The 20,607-nt window shown below is 47.9% G+C and overlaps 1 protein-coding gene across 2 annotated transcripts in view; it reads right to left on the bottom strand.

Annotated features, from left to right (window-relative positions):
* SLC22A15 (solute carrier family 22 member 15) overlaps window positions 1-2,967 on the bottom strand; it is a 161,437-nt gene extending 158,470 nt beyond the window's left edge. The window contains exons 1-2 of one of the 2 annotated variants that reach the window (XM_085620743.1): window positions 2,851-2,967; window positions 1,206-1,364 (exon numbers count right to left, since the gene is read on the bottom strand). In XM_085620743.1, coding sequence (XP_085476869.1) covers window positions 1,206-1,292 — 87 coding nt within the window. In that variant the 5' untranslated portion in view covers window positions 1,293-1,364; window positions 2,851-2,967. Of the gene's footprint in view, window positions 1-1,205 lie in introns of both variants that reach the window. The other variant, XM_085620742.1, reaches the window with a different exon arrangement.
* Between the last annotated feature and the right edge of the window lie 17,640 nt (window positions 2,968-20,607).

The raw sequence follows: 20,607 nt of genomic DNA, 5'->3' as shown, positions 1-20,607 counted from the left end.
CAAAACATCTCCAAAATGGCCACACCAAAACTCTTTTAAAATATGTCTGTGTTTCCACTATACACAGAGTTAGTATAACAATCAAACAGGAGGCCCATTGAGCAGGAATCAACAGGTGTGCATGCAAGTGCTTTAGCACATATTCCCATGAACATTTCATCTAATCATGCTAGTTTGCTGGAAGAGACCATGGTACTGTGTAGAAGTGACATCACATGCAGTACACAAATAATTTATGGGGCAGAAGTTTGGGGCTTTGCAAATCCCGCACCAATTCAAACTGAGGAAAACAAATTCCTTAGGAAAATCTTACAAATCCCTCAAAGTACGTCAGCCTATATTACACACGCTGAATTGGGAAGGGTGTACATAGAGGACCTGATTAAAGTCAGACCACTTATGGCCTGGCTAAGAGTATGGACCAATAGTGAGGCGGGTCTAAGTAGGCAGATAATTAGTGATTGTATGGGTAGAGATAAGGGGATGGATATCCCATGGTTGCGTTACGTAAAGGGTGCTCTGATTAGATTAGATTGTAAGAACCTCTTCACTGATCCCACAACAATCACTGCTGAGGACAAAACCAATATTAAAAGATCTTTTCTGGTAAAGGAGTCTGCTCGTAGAGCTGCCTCAGAAGAAAGCAAGTCTACTGTCCGCACTTTCAATTTAGTTAAGTCTGTAGAAGGCATGGAACCCTATCTTGCCCTGCTATACAATGCACAATATACATTTTTAATTACTCGTTTTAGGCTCAACCTTTTACATCACCTTTTGGCTGATCCGTTTGGCTTTACGGCCACGGTTGAGCAGAAGGGTACCTGCGGCTGCGACAATAGGTCTCCGCAGGATACCCTTCATTTTGTACTTCTTTGCCCTTTTTATTCAGTTCCCAGACGTCGTTTTTAGTAAGGTTTTTAAACCAAATGAAATTCAGACATGCAAAAGTTGCTCTGTTATATTTACAAAAGGTTGGGTACCCACTGACGCTAGCTTGTATTACGAATTTTATTAGAGTTGCATTAAGACTGAGACACACTAGAGGGTTACCTTGAACGCTTTGATGCAAATGGCCCCTTTTTTTATGTCAATATAAAATGAATTGTATTGTAACGTTTTTAACTGTATTATTGTACTTTTATGATATTTTTTAAATATCGAATAAAGGATTTTGATGATGATGACATCACATGCAGTACACTCACCTGCAGCAGCACCGCCAACAGGAAGCACAGGTACCACTGGTATCCGCCCATCTCACCCACCAGCTTCAGAGCCTCCTCCACGTCCATGGTGCAGAAGAAAGGATTTACAGCTGTGCTCTAATGAAGGGCACTCCCGGGCAGCAGTCCATCACAGATACCCTTAATGGACATTAACTACTAGCATTAGCAACACGGCACAATGGAAGATGGAGGCCCAGTGCCACCCCACATTGAAATATTGTTAAACGCCATGTGGTTAAATTGGCAACTTTGGGCAGTATAGAAGGTCAGCTGTCCAGAGGCAGCCTAGGAAGCAGTATCCTTCGGCCCAGAGTAAGGTTCAAATCACTGAAGCAGTACAGGAGCACCAGTGGGGGACCTTTGGAAACCACCCTGGAGACTGGTACTGCAGAGGAGGCATGGGAAACAGGGCCTTGATGGTGAGTGGAATAGATTAGATGTTAGTAGGATGGTGGCAATGGGGCTGGGGCAGTAAAGCTCCCAATGCCACTATAGCCTGGCCTGGAATGAGGGTCTCTGGCTCTATTCGAATGGCCCCGCAGTCAGTAGGGTAAAGCTGGGCAGCAGATCCTGCGGACTAAACGCTATAATGGGAGGTAGTGATATGGAGGCAGCAGGACCAGAGCTTAAGTGGTGCAAATGATTCTGCAGGGGGGATGGACTGAGCCTTTAGTACCCATCAGTGCCCTTCCATGATCTGTGGTGGGCAGGTATGAGCCATAAGCATCTAGTACTGCCCAGGAGGAGCCTGGAATGGGGCCAGTGATGCAGGGGCAGCTGGACCAGGACACTGGGGGGCTGAATGTACCAGCAGTGGGGATGGGATGAACTTGTAGTACCTGTCAATGTCCTTAACTGCCCTGCAGTGGGCAGGTATGAGCCATCAGCATGTGGTACTGCCCTGTAGGGACCTGGAATGGGGCTGGTGATGCAGGGGCAGCTGGACCAGGGCACTGGTGGTCTGAAGTGTTCTGCAGTGTGGATGGAATGCACTTAAAGTACCTGTCAATGCCCCTGACCTGCAGTGGGCAGGTTTGAGGCAGCAGCCTCTGGCACTGCCCTGTAGAGGGGAGGGTGATGCAGGGGCAGCTGGGCCAGGACACTGGTGGTCTGAATGGCCCTTTAGTGGGGATGGGATGAGCCTTTAGTACCAGTCAATGCCCCTAAGTGCTCTGAGGTGGGCAGGTATGGGGTAGTGGCCTCTGGCACTGCCCTGTAAAGATCTGTAGAGGGACAGGGATTCAGGGGCAGCTGGATCAGAGCACAGGTGGTCTGAACGCCCCTGCAGTGAGGATGCTAAACTTGACGTACCTGTCAATACCCTTAGGTGCCCTGGAGTGGGCAGGTATGGGCAGTGGCCTCTGGCACTGCCCTGTAGTGGGGCAGGGGATTCAGGGGCAGCTGGACCAGGTGGTCTGAATGCCCCTGCAGTGGGGATGGGATGCGCCTTTAGTAACTGTCAATACCCTTAGGTACCCTGGAGTGGGCAGGTATGGGTAGTGGCCTCTGGCACTGTCCTGCAGTGGGGCTGGTGATGCAGGGGCAGCAGTGGGGGGCTGCAGATGAGCCCTGTGACCCTGGGCACCGTCCTCCCTCCCCGTATGGGATGTGATCGAGCACTGACCTCTCTCTGCCTGTCCCGGGCTCTCCCTGTTACCTCTGCTGCCCCGCCCTCTCCTCCGATACGGAAGCTCCGCCCATCGCCCCGCCCCGTGGGAGGAGCCTGCCTCCAGGCCGCTCCCCGTGAAACTGACGTCGCTCTCTATGACGTCACGCGCGGTTAACAGGCCTGGCCGTTACGGACGTGACACAAAGGAAGGACTACGAAGAGCCTTGTTGTCAAAGGAAGCGAAGGAAAGTAGAAGGTCATCTGGGGCTTTCTCGTGTTTAACCGAGGGAAAAAACTTCCAGTTTTAAGTTTGGGGCTAACTATAGCTCGAGGCTAGCTGTTATCGGCAGAGACTGAGCGCGCGTCCATCGCTTACCGTTCCCGGGCACAGTTCCATCTGCGCTAAGATGGCGGCCACGCTTGCAGCGCCGCTCGCGTTCTATCAGCCTAGCGCGAGCGGGTCCAGTGCGAAGTGGACACGTGTCTGGGTGCGCGCGGGTCCATCGCAGCCCTGTCTGGAGGCTATTCATCCACAGACCGGACCACTTTAAAAACAAGCATTGGCAAAGCCAACTTGTCTCGCCCATGCAAACAAGAACTGGCAAAGCCAACAGGTCTCGCCCATGCCACATTGGTTTTGTCAATGCGTTTAACCCTTTGGCTAGCGCTCCAGACGTGCTAACTAACTGGAGAGGATGTGGTCCGTCGGCTGCGCTGCCGCCTCTGGTGCTGGAAAATAGGGTTCGAGCCTCGGGGCCGCGTCCACATCCTGTGATTCTGGGCAAATCACTTAATCTCCTCGTGAATGAATGTGTAATGTAAATACGGTGCTATGTAAAGCGCTCCAATACCTTCGGGTCGAGTTCACAGCGGGTTTACTGCAGAGAACTGTGTACAACGTTCAGCTCTGGGGCAGTCTTTAAAACAAGCATTTACAATGCAATAGGTCTCGCCACTGTGAGTTTTAGAGCTATTGGTATTGTAAATGGCAATCCCTTTTGAAAAAATAACAGGCATTGTAATTTATAACAGTAATTTTCCACCAGTACCATAACTACCACTATTATTATTACCATCACCACAGAGTAGTAATAATCGTAGTGGTGGTTATGGTACTTGTGTTGGTTGTAGTGGTGGTTGTAGTGGTGGTAGTATTGGTACTGGTGGTGTTAGTGGTGGTGGTACTGGTGGTCGACGTGGATTTTATTTCATTACTTATGCTACTGCTGTAACATTTTTCAACAAAAACTAACAAACATGATCATTTGCAACGCCAATAGCTCAAACTTTTAATAATGCCCGCCCTATTGCATTGCAAATGCTTGTTTTATGTTGCAGGCATGAGGTGCATCATCTACTTCCCAAAATACAATCTTAGATTTGTAGACACTGGTAACAGTCCTATGGTAGGATGCAGTTGTTCAGCCAGTGTAAGGCTAATAGCTAACACAACTTTGCATTTTGATACCTGAAGTTTTAAATTACAATAAATGTAGACCTCAGGCAGGAGACTTGAGTTACCAGTAACTATGGAAAGAGCAATAACTTTAGAAACTGGTGATTTATTTCACCTTTTTCGTGGTGTGAAGGTTATGTAACTGTTTTATTGCATTCGAATGGGCACAATGGGGCTTATTTACAAGTCCCTTGCACTGCCGGTGCTGTAAAGTGTAGGTTCTCTGAGGGGTGGTAGGCTGCTTCCCCCACCAAGGATTGCCAGGACACCAACTTTGGATTATCAGTATAACTTTATTTTAACTGTATTTAAGGAGAGCGCCGGGAAACGAACCTCGCGGCTAATCCCGCGGTCCCGCGCATGCGCAGTGGCTCATCTTCACGCGTTCTCGCGCGCTGCGTCCTCAAGCAGCGCTCGAGAACTAGAGCACAACACTACATATCTCCCTTCTTTTACAAACACAACATAGAGTCTTACTGTCCTCCGTAAAGTTCAGCTCCCATCCAGTTCATAGTCTCGTAAGTGACTGGGTCGTACCACCACCCTGCCTGCTCTGGTGCTTCTTACCGGAGTGAGGCCTTCCTCATGGGTACTTCCCCTCACCAGGCTATCTGCTTGGCTTCTCGGCATGCTCGGTTTTTCCCTCTTCGGGGTTCTGCTCTCATCCCTGCTCGGTTCCTCGAATTCTGGAGTCATTTGTTCTTCCTGCGTCTCCCAGCTCTCTTCTCCATTTCTTCCTTCCTCCCTAGGCGTACTGTTTCCTTCACCTTCTCTGGCGCTCGCTTCATGGTCTGTTCCTTCGGTCGCCTCCTGGGGCCATCCTATGATTCGGTTGCACTTGGACATGCGATCTTGTGACCACACATTCCCGTCGCTCAGCAAAGCCGCCCTGTCGTACACTTCCTTCACCTGTAGGGGAGGGCTGTACTTGCTGTCTCCCTTCCTTTTCTTTATTGCTGATCTGACTCTCACCCATTCCCCTCTCTCCAGGGTGTTGTTCTTCACTCTCCTTTTATGGTTATAATATTCTGTATATATTTTCTGGGCCTTCTCCAAGTTATGCTGTACCACTGCCGGAGACCATTTGCTGGTTACCGTTTTCTCTCTCCACACTACATTGTCTTTGGTGAAAGGATGTCGTCCCCTCAGGATTTGGAAAGGGCTATACCCCGTGCCTATGGGGGTGATGCGGTAGGCCCACACCATACTCATCACTTCTTTCTCCCAGTCCTTTCCCATCATGATGGCTGCTTGGATGGACCCCATGATGACTCGATTAAATCGTTCCACTTGTCCATTGCTTGCCGGATGATACACAGACGTGTGTTGTACTTTGATTCCATTCCTCTCCGCATACTTGGACCATTTGTCTGAAGTGAATTGCGGCCCATTATCGCTCAAAATGACCCTTGGAATACCTTCCCTGAGGAATACCGATGTCAAGAACTTGATCACCGTCTCTGTATCCATCGCCTCTTGCATGTATATCTCAGGCCATTTGGAGTACTTGTCCACTAGAACACACAGGTATTGGGGCGTCCCTTGGCTGTCCAATACCGATCCTAGGATGTCTATCGCTACTTCTTCCCACGGATCCTTCGGTAACTTGAATCTCCCCAGCTCCGGCCTTAGAGGATTTAGTGTCTTATCTGCTCTCTGGCATTGGTCGCATTCTCTGACATGCCTCTCTACTTGCACGTCCATTCCGGGCCACCAGTTCATGTGTTTCACTCTCATTTTGGTTTTCACTATCCCCAAGTGTCCTTCATGCAGCAGTCCCACCAGGCGAGATGTCAATGCTGACGGGGGAATGACTCTCTCTCCTCTGTATAGGAATATACCTTCGTCTCCTACTGACAGTTCCTCTCTGACTTCATAAAACTTCCTGAGCGTCTCCTTCAGTCGTCTCTTCTCCGGCCAACCTTGAATTATGTGGTCCTTTACCTCCCTTAGTTCGTGGTCATCTTCGTACGCTCGGGTCCATTCCTGTCTACTTATGACCCTTTCCGGGTCCTCCATGACCGCCACCATCTCTTCCTCTTCTGCTGCTGGGTCGGGAGCTTCCTCCATTGCCTGCCGCTCTGCTTAGATAATCTGCGACTTTGTTCAGTGTCCCCGGTATATATTCCACATCATATCGGTATTCTAGCAGTTTTAGTGTCATCTTGGCTATTCGCGGTGTGGCGCTGGCATGTCCACTGGATGTAAGCACCTTGACCAACGGCTTGTGATCCGTTTTGAGGGTGAACCTCGTGCCCCATAGAAATTGGCAGAACCTACCCATGGCCCATACTGCCGCTAACATCTCCTTCTCGATCACACTGTACTTTTGTTCCGTTGGCGACAGTGACCTGGATGCAAAACAGAGGGTCTCCGTCGTTCCTCCTGTTCTCTCTTGCATGAGGACCGCTCCCAATCCTTTTTCGCTGGCATCTGTAGTCAGTATGGATTTTCCTTTTGGATCGTATCCTTGTAGGGGCACCGCTTGGCTGATGTCACGCTTCAGCGCTTTGAATTCCTTTTGCGTTTCTTCTGTCCATTTGAACGTCGACTTGTCTCTTATGAGCTGTCTAAGATGGTGCGTCTTTGAGGCAAAGTGTTGCACAAATTTACTGTAATATTCCGCCATTCCTAGGAATGATCTTACTTCTTCCTTGTTGGTCGGAGCTTCGGCATTACAGATGGCTTTCACATTTGCTCGTTTGGGTGTGATACCTTGCCCTTCAATTTCATGACCCAGGTATGTGACCGACGTCAGCCCTAGTCGGCACTTCTCCCATTCTGCTGTTAAGCCCTTGGTTTCCAACACATGTAGCACTTTGTCTAGTTTTCTATCGTGGTCTTCCCTGTCAAACCCCATCACCAGAATGTCATCTTGGAAATATTGGATGCCCTCCATGTCCTTGAAGAGGCGGTGCATTAATTTTTGGAACACTGCCGCTGCAGAGGCCAGTCCGAACGGCATCCTGCGGAATTGGTAACATCCAAAGGGTGTTATGAAGGAAGTTAATTTCCTGCTGGCGGGGTGTAGATCAATCTGGTGATACGCCGATGTGAGGTCGATAGTAGAAAACCACTTTATCCCCTTTGTTTTTGACAACATCTATCCAATACGCGGCAGCGAGAATTTCTCTACCACCAAGCACTTGTTGACTTCGCGAAGGTCCACACACAACCGAACCTTACCGTTGGGTTTGGTGGCTACTACCAAGGGGGCCAACCATTCCGAGCTGTCTATGGGTTCTATTATACCATTTTCTTCCAGTCTCCGCAGTTCCAGTTGCACCGCTTCTTTAATGGCCAGCGGGACGATCCGCACCTTGTGCGAGACCGATCTCGAGTTTTCCTTGAGCACTATCTTGTGGGTGAATTTCTCTAGTTTCCCCACTGTCCCTCCAAAGACTCTAGGGAATTTCCGTTTCATTTCATCCAGTTCCGGCCAGCTCCCTTGTGCTGTCAAAAGTACCTGCGTTTCTCCTCCCGGATCCAACTTGATCCCGAGGTCTCCTTGGTCCATCCATCCTAATACTGATGGGCCTCTTTCCGCTACGTACAACTTGCACTCCGCACATCTCCCCCTGAATTCAAAAGTAAATTTTCTGTATCCCACCATGGGGATGGGTTCCCCTGTGTATGACACTGGCCGTATGTCCGGTGGTTCTAATTTTGGGCCTAAGCTGGGCTCGAAGTCTTCCTTCCACACTGCTCTTTGCACTATGGTGTACGGCGATCCCGAGTCTGCTACAATCTTGATTTGCACACCGCCTATACGCATGTCGCACAATGGTTTGCGAGAGCGCCTTTGTCCGACCTGTAATACTGGCTCGTCCACACACAAGATCTCGTCTTCCTCCTCTTGTTCGACTTCTTCTTCTTGCTGTTCGTGCATCACGTATTTCACCACGTGTTTCTTCGTTTTCCGGCGGCACACTTTTTCATAGTGCCCCATGACCCCACAAAACATACATTTTGCTCGAAAAGCTGGGCATCGTTTGTCTTGCGCGAAGTGCGCCGAGCTACCGTACCTGTAGCACCTTGCGCTGGCCTCTCCGCCAGACTTCCACGACTGTCCTGGTTTTCCTTTCCATTTGCTCTGTCCTTTCCCTTCGGGCAGCGTGGTTTTGCTCCGATTCTGCGGTCCTGCGTCATCTACCTTGTTCACCATGGTGCGTTGAATGGTCTCCCTTTTTGCCGCTTCTGCGCACCTTTTCGACATCTCCGCCTTTTTTACTACCACTATCACTTCCTTCAGCGATGCGTTGCTATTCGCCCACAATTTGTCTTGTACACTTTTGTTGGTTGTGTGCATAACTATCTGGTCTTTTATTAATTCATCCGTTAAGGTTCCATATTTGCACGTCATTGCCAACTTCCGCAGCGCCGCCACATAGTCGTCGATGGATTCGCCTGTTCCTTGCGTCCTTTGCTGGAAATTGTACCTATCAATGGAGACGCTCACCGCGGGTCGATAGTGGGTGTTGAGGTCTTCTATAGCATGTTGGAAGACATCATTATCTGCGTCTGGTCTGACCGCGGGTACTAGGGTCTGATAGACTCGTATCCCTTCCGGACCCAAGTTGTGCAGTAGGATTCTTTTCTTTCGCGCGCTGGAAAAGGCCTCCCCATTTTCGTCTTCTAGCGCTTCAATGTAATTCTTAAAGTACTCCCTCCAATCTTCCCATTTCATTTGGGGTTCTCCTGGTCTCGGTAGGAACGGGATTGGATTTGTCAAGGAGGATGCTTGCGCGCTCATTTTGGCGCCTCCTTCCGGTGCCGCTCCTGGGCCTCTCGGGCTGCCTGGCGCGTCCGCGCTCTCACCTTGCGGTCGGTCTTGCTGTTGACGGGGTTCTTCTGCCCCACCGTCCCTGCGTCCCACTGCGTCCGCCAGGTTCTCTATAGGGTTTGACAGGCTTCCTCCGTCCTGTTGCTTCTATTATCTTCCTTCTTTTCTTTGGTGCACCCTACGTCTTGCCGCTTCCTCTGCCACGCTCTCCTCTTCTTCTGCTCCTTGGAGGTCCTCCTACGGTCCTCTCTGGTGTCCTTTCCACTTTTCACCTTGCCACGAGGTGTGTCTGTGGTCCAGTCCCCTCTGCTGTTCTCCTTGCAGCATGCAGGTCCCCAGCCTCGTCGCCACTGTAAAGTTGTAGGTTCTCTGAGGGGTGGTAGGCTGCTTCCCCCACCAAGGATTGCCAGGACACCAACTTTGGATTATCAGTATAACTCTATTTTAACTGTATTTAAGGAGAGCGCCGGGAAACGAACCTCGCGGCTAATCCCGCGGTCCCGCGCATGCGCAGTGGCTCATCTTCACGCGTTCTCGCGCGCTGCGTCCTCACGCAGCGCTCAAGAACTAGAGCGCAACACTACAGGTGCTTCGCTTTTGTGTGGGAAAAAGAGAAGCAGCGGCGGCGCAAGGGGCTTATAAATAAGCCCCAATGTCCTGTTTCTCTGGCTCTAACGTAGCTCTGCTGACCTGGTTCTCTGGCTCTACAACGGCTCTGCTGACCTAGTTCTCTGGCTCTAAAGCAACTCTGCTGACCTGGTTCTCTGGCTCTACAGCGGCTCTGTTGACCTGGTTCTCTGGCTCTAAAGCAGCTCTGGTAACCTGGGGGCATATTATCAAGAAACAGAGTTAACATTATCGTCACTTTAGCGGCAGAAAACTGCCGCTAAATCGGCGAGAATGGGCTTGATAATATGCCCTTGAGAATTCCCATAGAAGCCCATGTTTTGGTGACAATATGGGCTTCTATTGGAATTCTCCAGGGCATATTATCAAGCCCATTATCGCCGCTTTAGCGGCAGTTTTCTGCCGCTAAAGCGGCGTCAATTTTAACTCCATGCTTGATAATATGCCCCTCTGCTGACCTGGTTCTCTGGCTCTACAGCAGCTCTGCTGACCTGGTTCTCTGGCTCTACAGCAGCTCTGCTGACCTGGTTCTATGGCTCTACAGCAGCTCTGCTGACCTGGTTCTATGGCTCTAAAGCAGCTCTGATGACCTGGTTCTCTGGCTCTAAAGCGGCTCTGCTGACCTGGTTCTATGGCTCTAAAGCAGCTCTGCTGACCTGGGGGCATCTTTACAACGAGGCGATAAAAAATTATCGCCGCGTTAGCAGCCGTTTTCGGCCGAAAAGCGGCCATAATTTTGTCGCTATATTAGCAAGGTCACGCTAACGCGTGAAACCTTGCTTTAGCGTGGAGATTTCTAACGCCCAACTTTGCATCTCTAATGAATGTGGAAAGGTTTGCTTTAGGAGCAGTGATTGATGGAGTCATTTTTAAATGCGGACTGTAACATTCTGGCCGTTAGATAAGATGTTTGTTACTGATGATGTATGTTTGACACAAGATTACATATTAGGCACACTATGTCATACCTCCTTTAATTCTGGTCTGCTTTCAAGGCACCATGTTTGTTGAGACTAAGGACCCCATTAGGATGGCGGGTGGTGCTGGGACCGGCCACCAGCAGTGCGGCGGTCCCGCACGGCCAATTAGGATCGCCTCTAATGGTGGTCGCATTCCGCATCTTTGACCCGCCGCAATGCCAAAGAGGCATGTTGCGCTTTACCATGCACAGCGTGCCAGGCAACACCCGGTGCCTGCCACCTTGTGCATGGCAATGAAGGGGGGTACCAATGGTACCCCCCAAGTGCAGCCCCCCTAACCCCCGGGGGCCCGCAACAGGCTCCCAAAGCAATTTCCGCCAGCATTTCCATGGTGGCTTTGCCGCCAGGGAAAGGCCTTCTGAACCAGGCATCATAATATGGATGTCGGTGGCGATCCGCCCACCATCATAATCACCCCCTAACCGTGGTGGGGCAGCACATGCAAAGAAGGAGTGACTGTGTCTGACAAAGGGTAGGGTGTTGAAAATGCACTGAAGAAAGTTAAATACATAATGCATTTCCAATGAATGCATGATGATGCATAAAGCACAATAATGCATGAGATTCCATACATACTAGATGGTGCCTCTGCTGTGACAGAACTCATGTAGAGGCGTGCGCCATATGTTGTACACACACACACACAATACTCCCCAATGATGTCCCATTCTGTTTACATCTTCTTTGTCTCAGAGTAGTAATAGTTAGGGATGTCTCTCAGCCTTGCCAATTGCATTATTCCATACACACTTGATGGTACCTCGATGGAGCAGGTAAAGCAAAATTGTGTATACCTTCTCTATTTTGCATAAAAATACTAATTACATAACCGATTTATATTATAATTTGAATTAACTGGGTGCTGTGTTATACTAACCAACAATTTGCATTTTTCGTAAACACAAATTACACGTGGGACTCATTGCTATTTGCAACGCAGAATAACTCTAATAACTAATTGTGGTACGCCTATTAACAGTAGTATGTGTGGTGATAAAATATTGCATGATTTATGTTGCTTTGGTGACGTTTGCGTTCCTGTTAGGACCGAATGGTGAGTTTTTATCGCTTTAAATGTCGCTATAAGCTAGGAAAATACTAATACATAAAGGGATTAGTGAGGGTTTAACATTAGAATCTTCATTTCCACATATTAATTATTCTTTTGTGTTTGTTTTGCTTAAGTTGGCATTCGGGCCTACTAGGCCGTGATATTCAAAATGGAGTTCGGAAGTGGCCACCGTCTCTTGAGCGCGATGTCTACTGCGCAGACTCGGATGGCTCCGTAGACCTCCAGGCGTCCTCAAGCCAGAGCACAGTGTTCCTGGTCAAGGATCGAAACATGGCGGACTGCCAAACGTCAGTCAGTGAAAATCAACGCAGGAATCAATGATCTTCCACAACCAGGAAACAACAATGTTGCATGGTTATGACATGATCCGAGGAAGTGACCCAGCACTTCTCTGAGAACCAAAGTCTCCGGGAAAGTCGGATGATGTTAACATTTTCTTCAAATGGACCAATCAAAACTCAGTATTGCCAAAGAAATGTTACATGTTACCCAGAATTTTATTATAAAAAGAGTAGTAGAATAGGGAGGAGTCATCCACGCACCCCTTTCACCCCACAGACGATGACGGATGAGCTACATGCTTGCACGATTTTTGGTTCTTGGGCGAACTTTGGGACTGCGTTGTGCTGAGCAAAGAACTTTACTGGACTTTTGAGTCTTGGCCTGCTTTCTATTGGGACAATTGAGCAGAGAATTGGGTTTATGCAGAGCCAACTGAATTAGAAAAGACCCCGAGAGCAAGAATAGGTAAATATAAAATGTCATGCGATTTGTGTTGATTGACTAAAATTAAAATTTGATTGACCGAAATGCTAATTATATGATTGCAAACAAGATTTTAGATAAACAATAATTTGATTAACAGAAATTATGAGTTTGTGGTTTTTCCATTAGGTGACTAAAGGATTCTGAAGCTTAAATGTGTTTTAGCTGGTTCTAAATCACCGTCAACCAGTCCAACTAATTGGTCCGTCGACCAAGTGGTGGAGTGCCTTGATGTTAAGGTTAGGATCCTATAGGTGGTGATGCAAATATGTATATTCTGTAATATAACTTTTCTTCCCTATAATAATAGGTAATAAGGTACCCCCCACATGTCCAGCGCATCATTCCTCCTGTGTGCAGACTCGTGAGAGAACATATGAGTGTTGGTGTTATGGGCCCCACCAATGAATGCATGTGTGAATGAGTTAGCGTGACGACGGGTCAGTGACGCAGGGAGGATATAAAAATGCCCCCCCCCCCCCCCCTGGTTTTGCACTGGATCTCCTCTACCTTGACCCTCTTATGTAGAGGCATACTCCCATTCTGTTTGAACCTTCTTTCTCCAAGGGCGGCAGCAGGCAGGAGTGTCTCAGAGCTTCGTCAGTAGCATTTTTCCAGACACACTAAATGGTACCCTTGTTTTGAGAGATCTCGTGTAGAACATGCTCCATAAGTAGCCTGCACACACAGTACTCCCTAGTGCTGACCCCGTTCTGATTGCCCTATCTTTCACCCAGTACAGTAGCAGGCAGGAGTGTCTCTGAGCTTAGCCAGTTGTATTCTTCCACATATACACAAGGATGGAGATCTCATGTAAAACATGCACCATAAGCAGTATGCAACTCTATACTCCCCAGAGCTGCCCCCATTCTGTTTCCATGTGAACAGAACAAGGAGAACCCTGTATCATTGGCGGCTCGCAGAGGGAGTGCTGCGGGGCGGTGGGGAGGGCCCAGGTGGGGGGTAGTAGAGTCGGACATACGACAGCCAGTAGTAAAGTAAGTAAATAAATAAATAAAACTATTTACCTTGCTCTCGTTGCATCGCCGACTCGGCATTGGGCATGGGACGGGTATCAAAATCTGCCAACGCCGGCCTCAATGTACAACTGGACTCAGCCCGACCCTGCTTCGCTGAAGCAGAACGGTGTTTCTCCAGAGTCACACAAGCTATGATGGACATAGAAGAGGGAAATATCCATTTGTGCGGTTTTACAAATCCACATAAAAGATAAAACGTATACTCATTTAACTCAAAGAATATCGTCAAGCAGATTTTAAAAAAATCATGTTTGTTGCAGGAAGGAAGGCTGTGCTTTATTTTTAATGATAATGTCAATTAAGTTGTATTTTTCTGCCTCATTTCAGTAGCCAGATTAATTAACCAAGCAATATCAGTGTGTTTCTATTTTTCAAGGACATGCTTTTTCAATAGGTAGGTAGTTGAGCTTGTTGTAAGAGCAGGCAAATCGATACAGTGCTGCTAGTTGTCTCTCCTAGGTCGTCACGGCACTCTGCCCTGGGCAAGCCCAACCTCTCAGAGTTTACCTAACTAGACCACGTGCTCTCTGCTCGCAGCAAACCTCTTGGGCACCTAAGCGAGACATTTCAATTAACAGCCGAGCAGCTTGCAGCATACGTGGCTCAGGGCATGCCTTGCCCGTTGTTTGCCAACGCTGCACTGCCACGCAGTCTCAGCCGTGTGTTCAGCTCTAATGTGCTTGCACAGCGGCTCCAATGCTGACTCAAGTTCATTTGATCGTTAAAACTGCAATATTTACTGTTTTGCTTTGTACTCAAATATTGTCTTTTATTGCCATAGGCATTTTGTCAGCCTTATGGAATTGAATGCCTCGTTGGGTTTGTCCATAAACTATGATCTGCACATGAGCAGTGGAACTTCCTAAATGACTCTCAGACTTTTCACTCCGCTTTGTGAACTGCCACAAGCCCACCTGACAAACCAAAAGCTTGTTGTTAGACTTGACTTTTTCAACAGATTAACCCCCAGACTTTTTGCTTTATGGCCTCTTGTTTTTGATCTATTTGTCATTGGTTTTAGGCCTCTGGGCTCTTTACCACTGCTAATCAGTGCTAAAGTGCAAATGCTCTCCAAGTATTTTGTGTTTATGGATTTGTGTTTCCATGATTGGTTTATTCGATTTACTACTAAGTCAGTAGTAATGTGCACATGTGTGCCCAGGGCCTGTAAATCAAATGCTGCTAGTGGGCCTGCAGCACTGACTTTGCCACCGCAGTGCCTGTGCGCAGTTTTTACTGCCACCTCGACCTGGCAGGTGCATCCACTTGCCACGCCCTAAACTTCCCCTTTCTTACATGTAAGATGCCCCTCAGGTAGGCCCAAGATACCCCCGTGGGCAGGGTGCAGTGTATGTGAAAGGGAGGACATGTACAGGTGTGTGTTTCATGTCCTAATAGTGAAATACTGTGTATTTAATTTTTGCAATTGAAAGCCTGTCTCTCCCATAGGTTAACATGGGAGCTGATTGGTAACACTTTATCAACGTAGCTTGCCAGTGGGATCTAACAGATAAATGGAGTTTAGTATGACTGAACTCAGGATCTTTTAGCAAAGATGATTTTTCTATTGTATTTTTGAAAATACCACTTTTAGAAAGTGGGTATTTGCTTGTCTAACCATCCTGTGTGAATCTGCCTTTTGTGTATTCCCTGTCTGGGTTTAGGGTGACAGGAGCAGGGGGTGTGCATTCACACTAGAAAGACACAAGGGAGGGTTAAGGTGTGTTCTGCCTTTTCTGAGTGACTCGTAGCCAGCCTGAATAGCCCTGGCTGTATTTAGAATAGTGAGAGGAGTTGTCACTTGTACCTGAATGGACTGTTGCTACCTCTCACAAAGCTGTCTCACCCTCCTGTGGTGAACCTGGCCTGAGCCAGGCTGAACTAGTTTATGTGTCCATGGGAACTTTGTTTGTGCTTACACCACAAAACTTCAAATAAAAATGTGGTATAAATATTGGGGTCCAGACCGCAGAACTTTAGATTACTGCTGGATAAGGAACCTGCCAGGTAGAAGAGCAGGAAGAGCTGTGAGGAGAGACTACCACTTTGCCGTGCGATTTATTGTGTCGGCCTGCATTCTAAGTATCTCCAAGGGCTTGGAGTAGAGCTTGCCTCCTGTTGGAAGTCTCAAGGAAATCAAAGACTTCAACTTATTCTGGGTCCCAGCTTCTGGAACTGCATGTTTAAGCTGCCACAGAGTAAAAAGGTAACCTGACGCCGCCAACGACGCTGCTGCTGGCTCCGTGACCTGAAGACACCTCAGAGGGCCCCGCAGCACATCACACAGCAAACTTTATCTCACAGACGATGCCGTCCGACGCTGCCACCGAGCTTTTGCTTGCACCGTGACCTGTGGGGGGTGCACTACGCACCACCTCGCTTCAAACCACTGATCCCCAATGATGCTGCAACGCTCTCACCGATGCTTCTACCCGCACTGTGACCTGTGGATACCACCAGTAGCAACTGCTACTGGGAAGTAGTGGTGGGGTGGGGAGGGGTGTTGAAATAAAGAGCTGGGAACAAATAAAGAAAAACGTCCTGTTAGTCCAGAAGTCATGAAGGATCAGGAAGCACTCATGCTCCGCGAGCCAATCACAACGCTGCTTTCTAGCAGCGTTGTGATTGGTCTGAGCACCGTGGTTTGGCACTCAGAATGGGAATGGGAGTCTGGGCATGTTCCCCACCAGGCTGTGTAATGCAGCCTGTGGGGAACATCCAAGACGACCGACCAAGCAGTCATGCCGACTTTAGAGTGTGCAGACCACTCCTACCCCTGCTCTGCGGCCAGCGTAGCCCCACCCTGCCCCCACCTTTGCAGCACCAGAGAATAGTGAAAAATAAAATGATAATACCATTGTTCTTATCATTTAATGTTTCTTGTGGGGCGATAGTCCTCTGCCTTAGTGGAGGAGCTGCCCTTGGACAGCACTCGTGGAGAATACTGAGCCCCGTCCCCCTTCGCACTGCAGTCCTGGTCTCGCCGACGACGACGCTCCAAGCTGACATCGATGTCGCTGCCTGCACCGTAGTTTGGAGGCACTGCTCGTAGGATACTCGATGAACCGGCCCATCCCACACCGCAGCCTTGGCCCACCGACGCCAGCACCCTCGACTCCAGAACGTCAACTGATGCCGCTGCCTGCACCGCGACCTGTGTGCACCGCACACTGCATTGCCTAGTCTCGCTCCACAGCCTTGGGTCTGCCGATGACTGTGCTTTAGCAGCGACGACGATACTGCTTGTACCATGACCTGTGAGCACCACAACAAGCACTGCCCCACTTCGCCCCACAGCCCTGGTCTCATCAACAATGCTGGATGACCGTCACTGAGCTGCTGCCTGCACCGCATGTCGCACCGCTCTGCTTCAGAAGGCAGTCCGATGCCGGCGCTCATGACTTCAAATGCACAAAGTTCGACCTGCAATGTGTGTGACTTCAAGGGTTCAACGACTCCTGCACCGACTCCTGGACCCGGCACTGCTCCTCCGGTGATCATCACAACGTTCGACACGCTGCATCTCCAAAGGTACTCTTTTACAGGAGTCCCTAACACCGTAGCCGGCCTGCGACGCCGCGGTCAGGCAGAACTGTTGGATTTGTTTGCTTATGACACTGTGATAGCCGCGGACAGATCTATTGACTTCAAGGAACTATATATAAAGTCTTTGTTTGCTTTATTAGTATTTGGATCACTGTATGTTGGATTTTTATTGTTTTGGGTCTTGTTTTACACAGATAAAGATTGGATATTTTTTTAAAACTTGTGCGGTGTCCTTTTGTAGTGTTTTATGCAAATGCTTTACACGTTGCCCTTGAGATAAGCCTGACTGCTTGTACCAAGCTACCAAGTTGGTGATCAATGGTTATTTTAGATGTGTAATCCCCTCATACTGACTAGAGTGGTGGGGTCTGCCTGGCTTAGTTGCATACCCGTGCCAACCAGAACACCCATTTCCAACACTTGCACACAACGGTGTTTGAAAGTAATGATGGCGCAGGTGAAACAAAATTTTGTATACCTTCTCTATTTTCCATGAAAATACGAATGACGTAATCAGTTTACATATTAACCATATTAACTGTGTGCCGTTGTATGCTAATCAATAAAGTGCACCTGGATAAACACGAATTACACGCGGGACTAATTGCTATTTGCATGGCAGAATAACTTTAATGACTAACTGTGGTACGCATATTAACAATAGAAAGTGTGGTGATAGAAATTGCATGATTTGTGTTGCTTTTGTGACATTTTGCGTTCCTTCTGGGACCAAATGGTGAGTATTATTGCTTTAAATGTCGCTATAAGCTAGGAAAATACTAAAATATAATGGGATTACTGTGGGTTTAAACATTAGAATTTTCAATTCCGTATATTAATTATGTTTTATGTTTGTTTTGCTTAAGTTGGCATTCGGGCCTACCAGGCCATGATATTCAAAATGAAGTTCGGAAGTGGCCACCGTCTTGTGAGGCGATGTCTACTGCGCAGACTCGGATGGCTCCGAAGATCTCCAGGCATCCTCAATTTCAGAGCACAGTGTTCCTGGTCAAGGATAGGAACGTGGAGGACTGCCAGATTTCAGTCAGTATGAATGACCCGCAAGAACAATAGCCACCTATAACGGAAGGTCAAATTGTCGATACATCGGATCCTTTCACATGAGAACTGCATGAGCTAAGGGAATGACATGGCAAATTTTATGAGAACCCAGGACCATGAGAAATAAGGACAATATTGTAACTTCAGAGGGTTCAACCAATCAAAAAACGTCCCCAATCCAGTACATGTTACACGTTCCCTAGAATTTATTATAAAAAGTTAGTAGAATAGAGAGGAAGTTAGTGCGTCCCAGAGGGGTGTCCCGAATTTGCGTGATCGACTTGCTTGCACGATTTGCTTGGTCCGTTGGATATCTTTGGGACTGTGCCGTGCTGAGCGAAGGAACTTTTTGAACTTGTTGAGTCTTGGCCTGCATTCGACTGGGACGATTTATCAAAAGAGGTTTGAGTTATGCAGAGCTTACAGAATTAGAGAGAAGACCCCTATAGCAAGAATAGGTAAATATAAATGTCATGCTATATTGTGTTGATTAATTAAATTGGAACTTTGTTGACCGAAATGCTAAATTATGCAACTGAAAGCAAGTAATGAGATAAACTAAACATTGATTAACAGAAAACGAGTTTGTGGTTCTTTAAAATAGGGCATTGAATAAGAATTCCGAAGCTTTAATGTGTTTAGCTGGTTCTAAATCACCATCAACCAAATCAACTAATTGGTCCATCGACCAAGTGGTGGAGTGCCTTGATGTTAAGGTTAGGATTCTATGGTTATTGATGTATATATGTAAATATTGTAACAAATTTCCTTCCCTATAGGTAATAAGGTACCCCCCCACATGTCCAGCGGATTCATCATCTTCCTGTGTGCAGATTCGGAGTGAGACGTATGAGTGTTGGTGTTATGGGCCTCACCAATGAATGTGTGTGTGAATGAGTAAGTGCGGTGATGGATCTGTGACGCAGGGAGGATCTGTAAAAATTTCGCCCCTTTCCGCTGCATCAGTAACAAAAGGGATTGCTGTAAATATGCAACTGAAAACAGCATGCCCTCTAAGAACCATGCCTCTTGGGTTAGCATACCGCATTTTAGTGCTGGTGTCTACATCACGGCACTAAAATGCTATGTCACACATTGTAAAGCACAAGGGGCAGAGCAGCAGCTCAAAGCGTGGTTGCAGGTTTTTAGCTGCCAGCTTCCTAGTCGTCAGAGTGTGTGAGCCGGGCCTAGCTCTATATGGGACCAGCTAGCTATGGTGATCTCAGTTTTAGCCTGGCCAAGTTGTTTACTTTATTTTGTTAATTCTGTAACATACAACAGTTTATTTAAAGAAGTACTTTGTGAATTCCATGCATGGTTTCACTCCATGTGGTACAATTTGTCCACCATACTCCCCATCATGTCATGTCCCGTCCAACGAAGTCACGCCTGATTCCAAATAACCCCGCCCACACCCCCATGGTGCATTTCAGCTCCTGAGGAAATGTTTGTGAGTATCCACGATTTAGCCCAGCTTGGTATCTGAAGTTCATGAGCCAGGTAATGTGGTGTGTAAAGGGCGTGTGAGTGATGCATGTCATTTTGTAAATGGCCCTGGCTTCAGTAGGGAGTCACTGGAGTGTTACCAGTACCAATGAAATGTTGTCATCTCCCACTGGTGAAACATGCTGCCAAATGTCAAATTGCTTTTGGTGCAAAACTTGGCAAGACCAGTCAGGAAAGAACTGCAGTAGATGATTTTAGACAGCACCAGTGATTGAACTAGTTTTGAGCTTGTGCTCTGGATTAGAGCGGCAAATTCTGCAGAGAAGATGCTATTGAAAGCGCTTATTTCTGGCCATGGTGTTGACTTGGGATTGTAGACTGGGTCTTTTGTTTTTGATGAGCCCCTGGGTTTTGGCACTGCTGACAGTGGTAGGTTTGCTGTTGAAGATGTTGAATGAGGCCATCCAGGATTGTCCTGCTAGTGGTCATTCTGGTTAGTTCAGCGTGGTAGCGCTGGTGTTTTGTTTTATCGTAAGAGCTAGTGTCCTTGATATCAATATGTAAGGTTGTCTCTTCATGTGTCAGCATTCCACGGAATGCTGTGTGCAGTGCTTGTTCGATAATACTTACAGTGGACTTTGGACCAGCCCATTGCTTGCATTGGTTGACTGTTTTGTCAATCCCATTTGCTGACTTCTCATTAGATGGTCGACCTTCCTCTTCTTGTGGTTGGCCCCCTCTCCTGAAGCATGGTTTCATTGCCGTCCTTTCGACTGGATGACCCATTTCAGTCTGCTGCTGACGTTCAGCGAACTACTCTGTTTCTTGGTGTTTTCTTGCTTACTGTCTCATGTGCCGCTTCTCCACTGAAATCCTCACCCGCTACGCTCGGAGTTGGTACCTCCAAGCTCCACCCTGCCGCTTCCGGCATCCCTCCCTGCCTGGAGTTGTCTCTTTCTTTTATTTCCATCCCTCCACGCAGATTCTCTGGTGCT

The sequence above is a fragment of the Triturus cristatus genome, chromosome 8, assembly GCF_964204655.1.
Source record: "Triturus cristatus chromosome 8, aTriCri1.1, whole genome shotgun sequence".
NCBI classification, from domain to species: domain Eukaryota; kingdom Metazoa; phylum Chordata; class Amphibia; order Caudata; family Salamandridae; genus Triturus; species Triturus cristatus.
The sequence above is the reverse complement of the archived record's forward strand: the minus strand, read 5'-3'. Positions and strand labels throughout refer to the sequence as shown.